Below are 17,015 nucleotides of genomic sequence, written 5' to 3'. Positions count from 1 at the left end.
GATCTTGAGCGTGGCTGAGGTGCACCCATGACCAGCTCTGAAACCAGATTGCATAGCGGAGAAGGTATGGTGGGATTCGAAATGGTCGGTAATCTTTTTGTTGACTTGGCTTTCGAAGACCTTAGAAAGGCAGGGTAGGATAGATATAGGTCTGTAGCAGTTTGGGTCAAGAGTGTCTCCCCCTTTGAAGAGGGGGATGACCGCAGCTGCTTTCCAATCTTTGGGAATCTCAGACGACACGAAAGAGAAGTTGAACAGGCTAGTAATAGGGGTGGCAACAATTTCAGCAGATAATTTTAGAAAGAAAGGGTCCAGATTATCTAGCCCGGCTGATTTGTAGGGGTCCAGATTTTGCAGGGTGGTCTATAGCAGGCGGCAACGGTGAGAGACTTGATTTTAGAGAGGTGGATTTTTAAAAGTAGAAGTAAAAAAAAAAAAAGAATTATGTACAGACCTGGATTGTAGGACAGAACTCTGCAGGTTATCTTTGCAGTAGATTGCAACACCGCCCCCTTTGGCCGTTCTATCTTGTCTGAAAATGTTGTAGTTAGGGATGAAAATTTCAGAATTTTTGGTGGTCTTCCTAAGCCAGGATTCAGACACGGCTAGAACATGCGGGTTGGCAGTGTGCTAAAGCAGTGAATAAAACAAACTTAGGGAGGAGGCTTCTAATGTTAACATGCATGAAACCAAGGCTATTACGGTTACAGAAGTCATCAAAAGAGAGCGCCTGGGGAATAGGAGTGGAGCTAGGCACTGCAGGGCCTGGATTCACCTCTACATCACCAGAGGAACAGAGGAGGAGTAGGATAAGGGTACGGCTAAAAGCTATGAGAATTGGTCGTCTAGAACGTCTAGAACAGAGTAAAAGGACATTTTTGGGGGCGATAAAAAAGTTTCAAGGTATAATGTACAGACAAAGGTATGGTAGGATGTGAATACAGTGGAGGTAAACCTAGGTATTGAGTGATGATGAGAGAGATATTGTCTCTAGAAACATCATTGAAGCCAGGTGATGTCATTGCATGTGTGAGTGGTGGAACTGAAAGGTTGGATACGGTATAGTGAGCAGGGCTAGAGGCTCTACAGTGAAATAAGCCAATAAACACTAACCAGAACAGCAATGGACAAGGCATATTGACATTAAGGAGAGGCATGCTTAGTCGAGTGATCATAAGGGTCCAGTGAGTAGAGGTTGGTTGAGGTCACGGCGATTCAGACAGCTAGCATAGGATGGAGGTCTGTTTTTAGCCACCTCGTTTGTTTCCGTCGGTAGATTAGTGGGGTTCCGTGTGGTAGAAGGGATCAATCCAATTGGCCAAATAGATATAGTGACCCAAGAAAAATTGTCCAATAGACTTATTCAGATAGCAGCCGATAAGACAGCTACCGATTAGCGGGCTGCAGATGGGCGTCCAGGTAACGGTGCCAATTGGATAACTCCCTCGGGCAGGTAACGTCGGTAGTCCAGTCGTGAAGGCCCAGTGGGGCTCCACATTGGCAGTAAAACGGGTCCGGATAGGTGATTGTAGGCCAGGAGTGGCTGATGGAACACTTCAGTTGGCTAGCTCCGGAATAATTGATGTTTGCTCCGGGATCGACCTAAGCCAATAGTAAGCCAATCTATGTTCTTCTTTGTGGTACTTGACCATATAACTGAGCAGTAGTCCAGGTGTGATAACTGTCCTGTACCGTTACATCAATATGTTTTGACAATGTCAGTTTACAATCAAGGGTTACACTAAGCAGTTTAGTCTCCTCAACTTGCTCAATTGCCACATTATTTACATTATTTAGATGAGGTTTAGGTTTTAGCAAATTATTTGTCCCAAATACAATGCTTTTAGTTTTTATATATTTAGGACTAGCTTATTACTTTCCACCTATTTTAGAACGGACTATTTCACTTGCTATGGAAGCTGACGTGTATAATGTTGAATCATCAACATACCCACAGGCTTTACTCAATACTAGTGGTAGGCCAGTAGTAAAACATTTTAAAAGTAAGGGGCCAAGACGGCTACCTTGAGGTATGCCAAACTACCTGGTTTACGTTATAGAGGCTTCTATTAAAGAAGACCCTCTTTGTTCTGGGTAACTCTCGATCCACGATATGGCAGATGATGTAAAGCCATAACATGTTTTTTTCACCAGCAGACTATGATCGGTAATGTCAAATGCTGCACTGAAGTCTAATAAAACAGCTCCCAGAATCTTATCAATTTATTTAAGCCAATCATCAGTCATTTGGTTTAGTGCCATACATGTTGAGTGCTCTTCCTTATAAGAGTACTGATAGTCAGTTTATTTGTTTACTGTAAAATAGCATTGTATCTGGTCAAACACCAATTTTTTCCCCCAAATGTTTATTAAGAGTTGGTAGCAGTCTTATTGGTGGGCTGTTTGAACCAGTAAATGGGTTTTTGCTATTCTTGTGTAACGGAATGACTTTTGCTTCCCTCCAGGCCTGAGGGTGCAACAGTTCCTGTAGGCTTAGATTTGAAGAGATGGCAAATAGGAGTGGTGTAATGTGACATGAGCTATAAACATTAGTCGCTGATCAGCTTTTTTATAGTCAAATATTGGTATGGTCTGTTATTAGAATTAGAACAGTGGTCACCAACATTTTCTGAGTCAAGTCATTTTTTGCCATCAAAAAGCAAGCATATTAAAAAATTAAAATAAATAAAAAAAGTTACATTAGAAAGGCCTAATAAAAACAGTTCTGTAAGAAATTAGGTTTGTGCAGTAGGCCTAATACGTTATCACACCATATTGGCTATATGCCTGTCCTGACAATATTGTTCCTCTCAGACCATATTATATTTCAAAACTCGAGCTTTGATTACAAAATAGATCAGTCTGTGTAGCACTTGAGGCACAGCTAAGCACAAATTGAAATAATTTGCAAATACTTAGCTTTTTTTATTTTATTGGACTAATGCTACCTACATCTGATGGTCATGGTGCTTTCAAGACAACTGTGAACGCAGAAAAAAAACAAGGTCAAATCATGATGTCGAGTGATCTTCGGGTCGGAAAGTTGGAGGTCTAGAAAGATGCCAGTTTCCGACTTGGAATTCCCCGTTGGATGACTGTTCAAAACAATTAGGATCTCGTTTCTTATCTGGGTTCCCAGTTGTCTTGAATGAACTGAAATCAGAGATTTGAGTTCCCAGTTTTGAGCACTGCATTAGTGTCAGGGGTTGGAGGGAGAGAGCAGCAGAGGGTCCGCTTCTCACGGTCCCTGCTCTTTCCTTCCTTTCCCCTGGTGAGACTGACCAGAGAGAGGTGACAGTCTTCCACCTGATGGCGAAACCCGAGTCACACCACATCTGCCTCATGCACAAATACATGTTGTTCCTATGACCGGAGAAAGTGAAATATTCCTTGATATTAAAATAGACACAACGTGCTGCTAATAATAATAAAAACACAGGACTATCGATACTGGACTCCCGAGTGGCGCAGCGGTCTAAGGCACTGCATCTCAGTGTTAGAGGCATCACTACAGAGCCTGGTTCGAATCCAGGCTGTATCACAACCGGCCGTGATTGGGAGTCCCATAAGGCGGCGCACAATTGGCTACTCATTCCTTGCAGCGCAAGCAGAAGTAGGGAGAACTGCATTTTAKGTTTTGTAATAGTGTTGAATAAAAACTGTTGACAGTGCTGAATAAACAAACAGCTGCTCTTTGCTGTGTTCTTTGACAGTCTCTCTCTTGTCATGATTTTAAAAGTTATGAAATCTTACTTGGGCTAGTATCAAACTTGGCTGTGGCCTGGGTCATGGAATCTCTGTAGGCACGATGATTTGAGCTATCCGATTGGCCAGCGCAGCAGGCACGCTCAATTTAAGCCACATGTATCCTGGTCCACCAGGTAGGTGGCGTTTAGTCTTTTCAGACAAATTATATGGTTCAAAATGTGAACACTTTGCTTACCTGGTGTGCAAGGCTTCTAAATCAGCCTTTATCGTTGGCTTTTCTACAGAAATGTTTGGTGATCGACTACACATGCCTTGAAGATTGACCGTTTGGCGATCACTGCACTAGAACATGTTTTCTAACCAACCAAATTAGTTTGAATATCGAAATCAAAGCGTAAGCACTCTTTTAAAGCCTCAGGTGATACGAAAATCCAACTTTCAGAACGAGTCCTTGGCTAGCTAAAAGTCAACTGACAAGCTAGCTAACTAGCTGTTTAGCTTGCTAGGACACCCACAAACTTGTTTTTAGACATATTAATCAGCTAGCTAGCAAGCTTCAAGTTATGCCAAATAACAGGAATGATGTATGTTACAGTAGCACTGCGTTGCGATGTGCAGAATGCCAACATCCCTGCCCTGAAAGCTGATCAGGGATACCTCTGTGATAACTAGCTCTACTGAGCTCAATTTGGAGAACTGATACACAAGCTGTACATTGTTTTGAAGCTTTGAATCTCTTTTAAAAAATGTATATAGCTCAGAATGTATGTTGGGGTCAATGTGACTGGTAATGATGGAGCAAGTCACATATGGTCCGTAACCATCCTTTGTAATTGTCCATCCAAGTTGTCAGTACCAGGTGGTTTGCCATTATTGATAGACAACCAATCATTTTTTCGTCTCTTCCACACTCACGTTATAGAATACTAAATTACAATGCTTGTCTTCATAATTTGGTCAGTTATGCATGGATATGAAGGTTCACAGTTTGTTGTTCCACCACCGGCAGAGCAGAGTTAACACACACACATACACACACACAAGGAACATAATTGGGATATTTCCAGGCTCTGAGATCTAGCTACTCCGTTCCTGTTTATTATCTCCATGGCAATCTGGCATCTTTAAGCTGGAGTGGAGAGAACTATTTTCTGTTGAAATGGGGTGTGACCCCCGTCTGTCCCTGGCACCAGGGTCTCCTCTGTGGATGGCTTGTCAGAGTATCGCTCCTCTCTCTCAGCAACTTTATATACAGTAGATGAATGATGACGTTCATTTAGTCTTGCCCACCCAGTCCCTGCTGACTGGCTGCTGAGTGGAGGGCAGGGTCCTCATACTGTTCATGCGAACGCACACATGCACTCACACTCACATGAAATATGTTAGTCTGTTAGTGGGCTGTGAGAGGACATAAGTTAAAGCTAATTTCCTACCATACCAGATACAGGATAGAGAGGCTTTCAGCTTGGTATAGTGTTCTGCATGTATTGCCTGAGCAGATGAAGATCAGAGGGATATCTACCCATCCCTTTTCTCTGGTTGCTAAGTGCTATTAGACACGAGTAAACACTCAGGGTTATGTATTTTCCCTCTCAAAAAGTGTCAGTATCTTGAGAGAGACTATGATCCTGGCTAAAAACATGTTCAGAATTTGAGAAGATAATGGMGTGCAATTTACATTTCTTCTCTTGATGTGCACGTTGTTCATCTGTCTTTCCTTTCTTGGATGTTGGATTAGCAAGTGTCCGTTACAGTGGTGGTTCCATGGGAACTTAAGGCGAAGGGTAGAACAAGCGATCTGGAGGGATCAGAAAAAGGACATTCTCAACCACAGTGCATTTGAGGAGAGAGGGGAAAAAATCTATATATTTACACAAGTTTCCACCCTGCTTGCCTGGCTGGTTTCACATTATCTGAAGTGCCACGGTTGTGATTGTGGAACTTTCCCAGTTTTAAGATGGAAACTATACTCGACAGGCAGGGTCGTAGGAACTTTCAAGATACTTCAATCAAATAAGACCATCACATCAACCAGGGTTTGGTCTGATCAATACTTAGTTACAGGAGTGAAAGTAAAGTTAAAGCTAGAACCCTTAGTTGCTACATCCATTTTTGGACTTAGAAATKTAATAATATACCCATTTGATTCTTGAAGAATATAACTTTATAAATGCCTCATGAGCCTAGTTCAACTGTCACACTCCATGAGAGCCCAAAATATATAAGTTTGTTTACAAACATCGGAGAAAAACAATGTAAATGTAAGCAAACACTGTATAGCCTCAACATGGTTAAAACTAATTTTGATTTCATGGATGGTCAGTCATTGCATCCATAGCTCTTTCTATGCATTTGAGTGGTTACATTTCTCCAGGCCCATCCCTCTGCTTTTTAGCAAAACAGAGGTGGGGGTCTCTGCTTTATTATTTTTTCAACTGCGTATTCTGATTTTAAAGGGATAGTTCACCCAAATAACAAAATTACATATTGGTACGCCAGGTAAACAAAACCAAAGCATGGATTGCTGTCATACCTTCTCCATAGACCGCTTACAGGGTAAGGAAACCAATATATTGTTTTGTAATTTGGGTGAACTATCCCTGTTAGCGCACTTTACTAGATGAATCGCAAGGTTCCATCGAGACCCATTTAATGTTGATGCCTGGTATTGGGCCTAACAGTTTAGTTTGCTCTCATACAGTAAATGGCGTAGGCTGCATTATGGTATGGTACGTATTCTTCATCTGAAATAGAATATGTTCTAATGCTTCTGGTATTAGCATTTAGATTGCGTCTGGGCAAATCTTAATAGAAAGATGGATAGAGATGAGTGGGAACAGGAGAGATAGAGGGAGGGAAAGAACGTCTGTGGGAGGCGAATGGAGAAGAGCGAGGGGTGAGTTGGAGGCGATAGGACTACATACAGTAAGTGAGGAGGATGCTGGGAGTGGGAGTTTCAAAAGCCTCTTGCTGCTGCCCTATGCCTTGCCTGCCTCCTGTGGAGCTACTGCTCCCACACACACACCTCTCTCTCTCTCTCAATCTATCTTTTTCTTTATCTTTCCATCTCTCTTTCTGGTTGTTGAGGAAGAGTGAAATGGAGTGTTGATACAATGTAAGAGATTGGGAACTTGTCATAATGTATGAAGATGAGAACTCCAAGCACAAAACACATGGAAATGGCATGATTATAGGGGAATCTGATTACTTTTCTGAAATCATCAAACTAGAGGTTTGCCATAGTCCTACTCATTATGCACGCATGTATGTGATTATGAAGGGCTGAAATGTCCTTAATCAATACCTTGGGTTTGGTCTGTGCTTCACTTCCTGATGGAGGTTGATGGGAGGCCAAATAAAGCTCCCACCCCCTGTAGGTCATGGAACATCACTAATCACAGTCAGGTTGCCTTGCCAAATAATGATCATCCTGCTCTACCAGACAAGGAAAAAGACAAGATGGAGCCTTTTCCAAAGGAATCACCTTGAAAAGCGTACTTGGTGCATTCTGTTACTGGCCTTGTTTTAGTGTTTTACTGCACAGCAATTAATTAGGCTGTCTGAGGACAGGATTGGCCCTTTCTGGAGAACATCTGGTACAAAATGCTGTGTTGATGTGTTTACCTCTGTAAACCAAGCAACTTCAAACCATTACAGAATGCCATATTGATTGTGTGCTCAACATCAGTTGAGACGGCTCTAATTTTGAAGATTTCGGGCTCCTTCTGACTTGTTGTARACCTCTTACTTTGAAGATATATTTTTTATTATAGAAGATTGAGCCATATTTACGAACATAAGCAATCATTTCAATGTAAACAGTTTCTCAGACTCGATGTGTATCAGCCAATTGAAATCGTTGATTTACGTGACAACACTAAATTGTAGCTGGTTCCATCGGATAACATGGCAAACATTAATTAGCCCCATGCTAACTTCACTACGTGATTATATCCTGGAAGAAATTATTCATCAGCCCATCAAAGATCTTTGACTTTATCCACCAACCAATGGCATTTTTCTCAAAATAGGTCAACCCTGGCCACTAGTGGGATATTTTAAATCTTCAATCTTAACATTTGTTTCGTTGGTCTGTAACAGAATGTTGTGTGCCAATATTGCATTGACGTGTCCTTGACTAGGCTACTACTAAACAAAAATGTGATAATGTTGTTTGTTATCTGTTTCTCACACATCCATGTGCTTAAAAAAAAAAGAGAAAGACAAATGAAGTCCTTATGACAACGGAGAGCCTTGTGGATTCATCAAATAGCAGTCATGTAACATTATCACCATCACTTCTAGGTGGAACGCACTGCTAAAGTGGTTGACTTGAAATTGATAGTGCACTTTAATCATGGGTTCGAGCCCCCCTTGCATCAAGCTTTTTCTTTTGAGGAAAAAACTGTTCACTACCGGTCCTTTGCTCGAATTCAAAATGCATGTGACGAAGTGGATGATTTCTAATAATGCATAGCCTGTTTAAAAAAACGTGGCTGTCTACATGTAAGTGTAGCCTACTGTCCATAAGCATATACCCTACTAATGATAGTCTACACTGGCTCCTTGCCAGAGGAGGGCGTAATCACTCTGTGGGTAGGCTCCACCTCACCGGCTTGGAAGCCGAGCCTTTATGGAATACGACCAAGGAAGTTAATGGGGTTCATCATGAATTGAGGTGTACCATACAAAGTCCCATATGCATTAATAGGTTATTATAGCACAAGGAGGAAACGATCTGATGTGAATGAATGTAGGCAATAGTTATGTTGATGTGGCGTTCCGATAGTAGCTTACAGAAAAGGCCTATCAGAGTTCGATTACTTTGTCAAATATAACTAATTCACCATCTGATACAGCTAAGTGTCTTCCTCCATTAAGACTGTATATTCGAGTCGTCTGAACTCGCGATAAGGTATAATCGATGAGGGGCTATGCCTTCTGTGTGTTCCACGACACGCTAATGGAGTGGATCTGACCTTCCACTGAGTTGCATTATTACCATGGCTATAATTGAACACATTTGCCATTTAGAAATGTGTTGCATTGCAGGTAGAAATGTGTTCAACATCAAACTGAAGTAGCTAACAAGTTTACTAGCTAGCTACAGTAGTTACCTTGGTAACCAACCAGACTTGCTAATTTAGCTAACCAAGCCATCAGTCCTAGCTTGCTATTATAAAAATCAAACTCAACGAAGCCAATAAAGTTTTCAATTAGACTTTTGTTTTCAACAGCAGCTCAAACATAGAACGTGTAAGAATGAACTATTCCGTGCGTTTTATAGGGAAATGATGAATGCCCTTCAAGCCAATCAGAAACGAATATTCAACAATGCCATAAAATAACTGCAATACTGCAGTCTGTAGGATGATGGTGAGAGGACACCCAATAATCCTACCGTACACTTTGTAATTCTCATCCTCCTCGATGAAACAGATTATAAAAATGGTTGTAAACCTACATTTTAGGTGTACACGTCCATGTAATATAGCCTATTCAATATAATTATTAGGCAATAGCAGTGTGTTTGTGTGCAAGGCTGAAATATGTAGCTCCTTATTGAATTCTTCATTTTCAAGCGGTTTGCTGTAGGCTTCTCTTTTCAACACACTAACACAGTACTAGTAAAACAAAATTATGGGGGGGGGGGGGGGGGTCAGTCAAATATACGTAATGGCTGCTTTGATGATCAGAATGTGCTGTTTGACTGAAGTAATGTCAAGGACGCTTCCACGCACAAGTGTTGGAACTACGTTGACTATTTTAATTGGCTGATGCAGAACTTGTTGAATGATTTAATCACTGCCACCTGGTGAGGTTAGCATAGGGCTAACGTGTGCCATTTTATCTGATGGGGCCCAGCTACAATTTTAACGTTCTGTCGTCGTGCAAGTAAATTGATGATTTTAATTGGCTGACAATCTGAGCCTGAGAAACGTTTACAATTTAAATGGTTGCTTTTGTTCGCAAGTATGGCCCCAATATCTCCGTATTCTTATTTTACTCCATTTCTGGAGCTTAGTTAAAGCAGTTCCAGCATAACTGTCCTGGTGGAACCCACAAAAAGCCCCAACACTGTTTGTGAAGCTGTGACAAAAGTGTGCAGTGGAAGCAATGTGCATGGCTCAAAAGACGTTAGGTGCCACAGGCCCATGACACCAAAACACTCTGTCCTGAAATATGACTTTAATATACCACAGCCAAAGAGGAGAAAACAGATTATAGACATTACATGCATTAATCCAAGCTGCTTGTATCTGGATTTATYGCGCTGTGATATGGGAACTAAAAGATTTCTCTGATGCCGAGTGTGAGTGTGGAATCAATTTGTTGGGATTGCGTTGTGACTCGATCTGTGTTGGTGCCTGCTGTTGGTTGACTTGTGAGGCTAAGCCGGGGCTCTCGTTTTTTTGCTTGTGGCTTTGTGTGAATGCTGCGATTCGATAGGTTGAAATTGAGTGGTCACCTGGGGACAGCTAGGCCGCTGTCTTCTCGTTTCCTTTGTCATTACATCTCCTGGCCCGCCAGACTCACACTTTCCCAGGTCACTACAGAGAGCAAAGATATAGTCATTTAAAATCAAACACACGTTTTGCTTTCTTTCTCTCTCTTCCTCCCCCTCGCTTCTGCTTTCTCCCTCTGTAGAATGTTAACCGAATGCTTTCATTCAATGACTTAGTTATAAACAATCTGTTGTCTTCTCTTCTAAACCCAGCCTGTATTGTTTTGTTGTCTAGTTGGTGACAAGGTCCCTGCTGACATCAGGATCACCTCCATCAAGTCTACCACCCTCAGAGTGGACCAGTCTATTCTCACAGGTAGGCTACATGCTGGTTGACTGACTGTCAGCATTTTGTTACTTGTCCTGTTTTTTATGTTTTTGTGTGGACCCCTGGAAGAATAGCTGCTGCTTCGGCAAAAGCTAATGGGGATCCATATAAACCTGACTGACTGACTGACTGGGTGGTTGGCTGACTGACTTGCTGCATCTTGTGAGATTCCAAAGCATGCTGCGAATGTGAAGGGCCGAGTAGAATAGACTTTTAAAACAGTCGAGAACATTGTCAAACAAATACAGAATAAGATTAAACCTCTGGCCTAGGTGTTCCTCTTAGGATTAAATACGATGTTGTAAAACCTGTGTAACATCTTACTGTTAATGGCTTGTAGGATCTTGTGTAACAGTGTGTATTAATCTGTCTCTGCAGGCGAGTCTGTGTCTGTTATCAAACACACCGACCCCGTCCCTGACCCCAGAGCTGTCAATCAAGACAAGAAGAATATGCTGTTTTCCGTAAGAACTACACTTCCTGTTTGGAGCCAACTCTACTCTCTCTCTTTCTCACACACACAATCAATGTCTCTCTCACACTCACACACACAGGCACACTATCTCTCTCTGCTGCGTTCCTCAGCCATATCAGGAATTCTCCCTTTTGAATCAGGTGTGTGTGTGTGTGGTTGCAGCTCGGTTCTCTATGCATCATTTCTTTAGATGTGTTCAGCAGATAATCTGCGTACCTGAAGGAGTTAGTTGCAAGTAGTGGTCCCATATGGATGCGGTATGCATGGTTTGATATCAGTGTGTACTCTATCACCATATTAACTCTGTGCTAACCTCCTCTTCCTGCTCAGGGCACTAACATTGCTGCGGGGCGAGCCATCGGCATTGTGGTCTCCACCGGCGTGTCCACGGAGATCGGTAAAATCCGGAACCAGATGGCTGCCACAGAGCAGGAGAAGACTCCTCTGCAGCAGAAACTGGATGAGTTCGGAGAGCAGCTCTCCAAGGTGGGTTTTACTATGATTGTTGTATTAGTTTATTGCGCTATCATATCTATACGTTTTCTGTCTGTGTTTGCTGTGATGTGTATGAGCCATGTGACTTGAAGTCCGAAGACAAATGTCAATTTTCACCAAAAAACAGACAATATTTTGAACTTGAAGGTCATCTCCCTGATCTGCGTGGCCGTCTGGGTCATTAACATCGGGCATTTTGGGGACCCGGTTCATGGGGGTTCCTGGATGCGGGGGGCCATCTACTACTTTAAGATCGCTGTGGCCCTGGCTGTGGCCGCCATCCCTGAGGGTATGTGAGAACAGCTTATTTCCTTCCCTCTGCCTCTCTCTCGACCCCCCCCCCCCCCCTTCTCTTTTTTTTTCTCTCACTTTCTAAATTCCATGTTAAAAATGAATTATCATATGCTTTCCATTAGTGATGCGTGAGTTGAATAAAGAGAACGATACATGCAAAAAATATATAAATGTATAATTCTTGTACAATTTATATTTATAGGCTACATTAAGATTATTCATTATTTTTAGGTTATGTCATTAGTGCGTAAGCCTAAGCTTTAGGGCCCAACTTTACATGCTCCAAATTGCCTACACACCAATCACCAAACGCTTTTTGGTAACGGGCAGAAAAAGTTGCGCTATCAAAGTTTTCAAACCCCTTTTTCCACATTTTGTTACATTACAGCCTTATTCGAAAATGGATTAAATAAAAACAATTCCTCAGCAATCTACACACAATACCCCATAATAACATTTTTATTWWWATTTTTTACTCGGCCTTACTGAAGAGCTCAGCTCAAATGAGCAAAGAGAAACGACAGTCCATCATTACTTTAAGACATGAAGGTCAGTCAATGTGGAAAATTTCAAGAACTTTGATAGTTTCTTCAAGTGCAGTCGCAAAAACCATGAAGTGCTATGATGAAACTGGCTCTCATGAGGACCGCCACAGGAAAGGAAGACCCAGAGTTACCTCTGCTGCAGAGGATAAGTTCATTAGTTACCAGGCTCAGAAATTGCAGCCCAAGTAACAGACACATCTCAACATCAACTGTTCAGAGGAGACTGCGTGATTCAGGCCTTCGATTGAATTGCTGGAAAGAAACCACTACTAAAGGACACCAATAAGAAGAGACTTGCTTGGGCCAAGAAACACGAGCAATGGACATTAGACCGGTGGAAGTCTGAGTCCAAATGTGAGATTTTTGGTTTCAACCGGCGTGTCTTTGAGACGCAGAGTAGGTCAACGGATGATCTCCGCATGTGTGGTTTCCACCGTGAAGCATGGCAGAGGTGTGGGGGTGCTTTGCTGGTGACACAGTGATTTAGAATTCAAGGCACACTTAACCAGCATGGCTACCACAGCATTCTGCAGCGATACGCCATCCCATCTGGTTTGGACTTAGTGGGACTATCTATAATTTAAATGTTCAACAGGACAATGACCCAACACAACTCCAGGCTGTGTAAGGACTATTTGTCAAAGGAAAGTGGTGGAGTGCTGCATCAGATGACCTCAACCCAATTGAGATGGTTTGGGATGAGTTGGACTGCAGAGTGAAGGAAAAGCAGGCAACAAGTGCTCAGCATATGTGGGAACTCCTTCAAGACTGTTGGAAAATAATTCCAGGTGAAGCTGGTTGAGAGAATGCCAAGAGTGTGCAAAGATGTCAAGTCAAGGGGTGGCTACTTTGAAGCATCTCAAATAAGTGTCAACTTTTGACTGGTACTGTAAGACCCTTTGCTATGAGACTCAAAATTGAGCTCCGATGCATCCCGTTTCCATTGATCATCCTTGATGTTTCCACAACTTTATTGAAGTCCACATGTGGTACATTCAATTGATTGGACATGATTTGGAAAGGCACACCTGATTCATGGGGGGGTCCTGTCTATATAAGGTCCCACCATTGACTGTGCATGTCAGAGCAAAAACCAAGCCATGAGGTCGAACGAGTTGTCCGTAGAGCTCAGAGACAGGATTGTGTCGAGGCACAGATGTTTTGGTACCTTTCCCCAGATATCTGCAGCATTGAAGGTCCCCAAGAACACAGTGACCTCCATTCTTAAATGTAAGAAGTTTGGAAACACCAAGACTCTTTCTAGATCTGGCCACCCGGCCAATCGGTGGAGAAGGGCCTTGGTCAGGGAGGTGACCAAGAACCCAATGGTCATTCTGACAGAGCTCGAGAGTTCCTATGGACAACCACCTCTGCAGCACTCCACCAATCAGGCCTTTATGGTAGAGTGGCCAGATGGAAGCCACTCCTCAGTAAAAGGCACATGACAGCCCGCTTGGAGTTTGCCAAAAGGCACCAAAAGACTCTGACCATGAGAAGAAGAAAAAATTCTGGTCTGAGCAAAGAAAAATTTGGCCTGAATGCCAAGCGTCACGTCTGGAGGAAACCTGGCACCATCCCTACGGTGAAGCATGCTGGTGGCAGCATCATGCTGTGGGGATGTTTGTCAGCTGCAGGGACTGGGAGACTAGTCGGGATCGAGGCAAAGATGACCGGCGCAAAGCACAGAGATCCTTGATGAAAACTTGCTCAGGACCTTGGACTGGGGCGAGGGATCACCTTCCAATAGGACAACGACCCTAAGCACACAGCCAAGACAACGCATGAGTGGCTTTGGGACAAGTCACTGAATGTCCTTGAGTGTCCCAGCCAGAGCCTGGACTTGAACCCACTCGAACATCTCTGGAGAGACCTGAAAATAGCTGTGCTGCAACTCTCCACATCCAACCTGACAGAGCTTGATAGGATCTGCAGACAAGAATGGGAGGAACTCCCCAAATACCCAAGAAGTCCGGAGGCTGTAATCGCTGCCAAAGGTGCTTCAACAAAGTTCTGAGTAAAGGGTCTGAATACCTATGTAAATGTATTACATTTTTTTAATACATATTCAACAATGTCAAATCAGTTTTTTCTTTGTCATTATGGGGTATTGTGTGTGTGTGTGTGTGTGTGTGTAGATTGATGAGGGGGGAAAAAACGAATCAATTTTAGAATAATGCTGTAACCTAACAATGTGGAAAAAGTAAAGGCCTGAATACTTTCCAAAAGCACTGTATATGCAAAAGTTTGTGGACACCCCTTCAAATGAGTGGATTTCGGCTACCCCCGTTGCCGACAGGTGTATTAAATTGAGAGCACAACCATGCAATCTCCAGAGAGACACATTGTCTGTAGAATAGCCTTACTGAAGAGCTCAGTGACTTTCAATGTGACAGTCATAGGATGCCACCTTTCCAACAAGACAGTTTGTCAAATGTCTGCCATGCTAGAGCTGCCCCGGTCAACTGTAAATGCTTTTATTGTGAAGTGGAAACGTCTAGGAGCAACTGCGGCTCAGCCGCAAAGTGGTAGGCCACACCAGCACTCAGCGGTCCCATTCTGTGAGCTTAAGTGTGTGAAAATAATCTGTCCTCGGGTTGGAAAACTCACTACCAAGTTCCAAACTCCCTCTGGAAGCAATGTCAGCACAATAACTGTTCATTGGGAGCTTCACGAAATGGGTTACCATTGCCGAGCAGCTGCACACAATCCTAAAATCAATAGTGGTCTGGGACTGTTTTCATGGTCCGGGCTAGGCCCCTTAGTTCCAGTGAAGGGAAATGTTAACGCTACAGCGAAAAATGACATTCTAGATGATTCTGTGCTTCCAACTTTGTGGCAACAGTTTGGGGAAAGCCCTTCAAGGTCCATACAGAAATGGCTTGTCAAGATCGGTGTGAAAGAACTYKACTGGCCTGCACAGAGCCCTGACCTCAACCTCATCGAACACCTTTAGGTTGAATTGGAACGCCGACTGCGAGCCAGGCTTCACTAATGCTCTTGTGGCTGAATGGAACAAGTCCCCGCAGCAATGTTTCCACATCTAGTGGACCGCCTTCCCAGTAGAGTGGAGGCTATTATATCAGCAAAGGGGGGGACCAACTCCATATTTTTGCCCATGATTTTGGAATAAGATGTTCGAGCGAATGTCCCCATACATTTGGTAATGTAGTTTCGATCGACTGAGGCAAAAAGGACAATGTTGAAGTTTAATTCAGTAAAAGAAAAACTGCGAAATGGATAGTTGGGGGGGGGGGGGGGAAAGAGAAGGGAGGGCCAAAAGTCATGTTTGGGAAAGATTTGAAGTGCTCAAAGAGGATGATTGCAGTGTGTCTATGTTGTGGGATTGTGAGGCTCATTACAAATTTGACAGTCACAAGACGGGGACTTCAAATAGGCCTATGGAATGTCAAGGGAACTGTCGCCCGGTGTTCAGATGGGTTAAATGGAAACTGAAATCTGGACACTGGTCTATAACCTCTCACATAGTCTTAATAATAACGCCTTCAGTATTAAGCATTTCTTGCAGTAAAATGATACGCCAAATGTACATTTTGATTCAGGAACAGTCTGTAGAGGTCCTATCTTTTCAACCACATAAAATATGCATCCAGGCTGAACTGAAATATTATCAGAAACACGTTGGGTCGTTTTCACAGCTTTCTATGTCCTTACTACCGGTCAAATTGATGTAATTTTGGACATTTTGCATTATAGAATTTTCTCCCAGGTCCCTAAACAGAAGCAGAGATGATGTCAACTAGATTGAAGCATTCAATCGATCATTTATGATATTATTCGGGTGAGCAGGGGTTTATTTAGTCTTCTAGGGCAACATATAATGACAGAAGAGAAGCTTCCCGTATCTAATTATTAAGTTGAATAACTAATAGCCTACCAAAATGTCAGAAATTATAAGCAGAAACATATCTAAATTAGGCACCAAAAAACCCCGAACCTCCTGTCAAGAAATCGTTACGCCATCTCTGACTAGCCTACAGTGCATTTTCTATATTTGCAGGTTAGAGTCGGGTACGGGTCTCAGATTTTCACTATGTCACATAGTTGGGCGGTTGTGGATGGGTAATTAGCAATTGCGGGCGACTGCTGGTGAACAAACAGCTGACCCGTGCACCACTACTGTCCATGTTACTGTACTGTATCGGTCCATTCCACTCTATTCAATCCTGCCTCTCTTACCCCCGCAGGTCTACCCGCTGTTATCACCACCTGCCTGGCGCTGGGGACCCGGCGCATGGCCAAAAAGAACGCCATCGTCCGCAGCCTGCCCTCTGTGGAGACCCTGGGCTGCACCTCTGTCATCTGCTCTGACAAGACTGGCACCCTCACCACTAACCAGATGTCTGTCTGCAGGGTGAGTCTGGGAAAACTTTCGAGTGATATTAGAGTGAATGGTTAGAGTGAATATTAGAGTGAATGATATTAGAGTGAACGTGCGACTGTAATATTAGTGCGATTGACAGCTGTTCATATGCGCTGTGATAACGCTTTGACGTAAAGAAAAACAAGTTTTTAAAGTGTTAAGTGCTTTTCTTAAGGACACAAAGGCAGGAGATGACACATRGGATACCCACACTTTTTCCCCCATTGGTCTTGGTATACTACCCGACAACCTTTTGATTGCAGGCCCACTTATCTAACCACTAG

At 42.9% G+C, this 17,015-nt stretch overlaps 1 protein-coding gene across 1 annotated transcript in view; it reads left to right on the top strand.

The window, feature by feature from the left end:
- LOC111980465 (sarcoplasmic/endoplasmic reticulum calcium ATPase 1) overlaps nucleotides 1-17,015 on the top strand; it is a 91,946-nt gene that overhangs the window by 27,638 nt on the left and 47,293 nt on the right. Inside the window, exons 6-10 of the mRNA XM_024011201.2 lie at nucleotides 10,449-10,529; nucleotides 10,920-11,005; nucleotides 11,347-11,502; nucleotides 11,659-11,800; nucleotides 16,556-16,722. Coding sequence (XP_023866969.1) covers nucleotides 10,449-10,529; nucleotides 10,920-11,005; nucleotides 11,347-11,502; nucleotides 11,659-11,800; nucleotides 16,556-16,722 — 632 coding nt within the window. The remainder of the gene's footprint in view (nucleotides 1-10,448; nucleotides 10,530-10,919; nucleotides 11,006-11,346; nucleotides 11,503-11,658; nucleotides 11,801-16,555; nucleotides 16,723-17,015) is intronic.

The sequence above is a fragment of the Salvelinus sp. IW2-2015 genome, linkage group LG20 (genome assembly GCF_002910315.2).
Source record: "Salvelinus sp. IW2-2015 linkage group LG20, ASM291031v2, whole genome shotgun sequence".
NCBI lineage: Eukaryota > Metazoa > Chordata > Actinopteri > Salmoniformes > Salmonidae > Salvelinus > Salvelinus sp. IW2-2015.
Note: the sequence above shows the minus strand (reverse complement) of the source record. Positions and strands in the feature narration are given on the sequence as shown.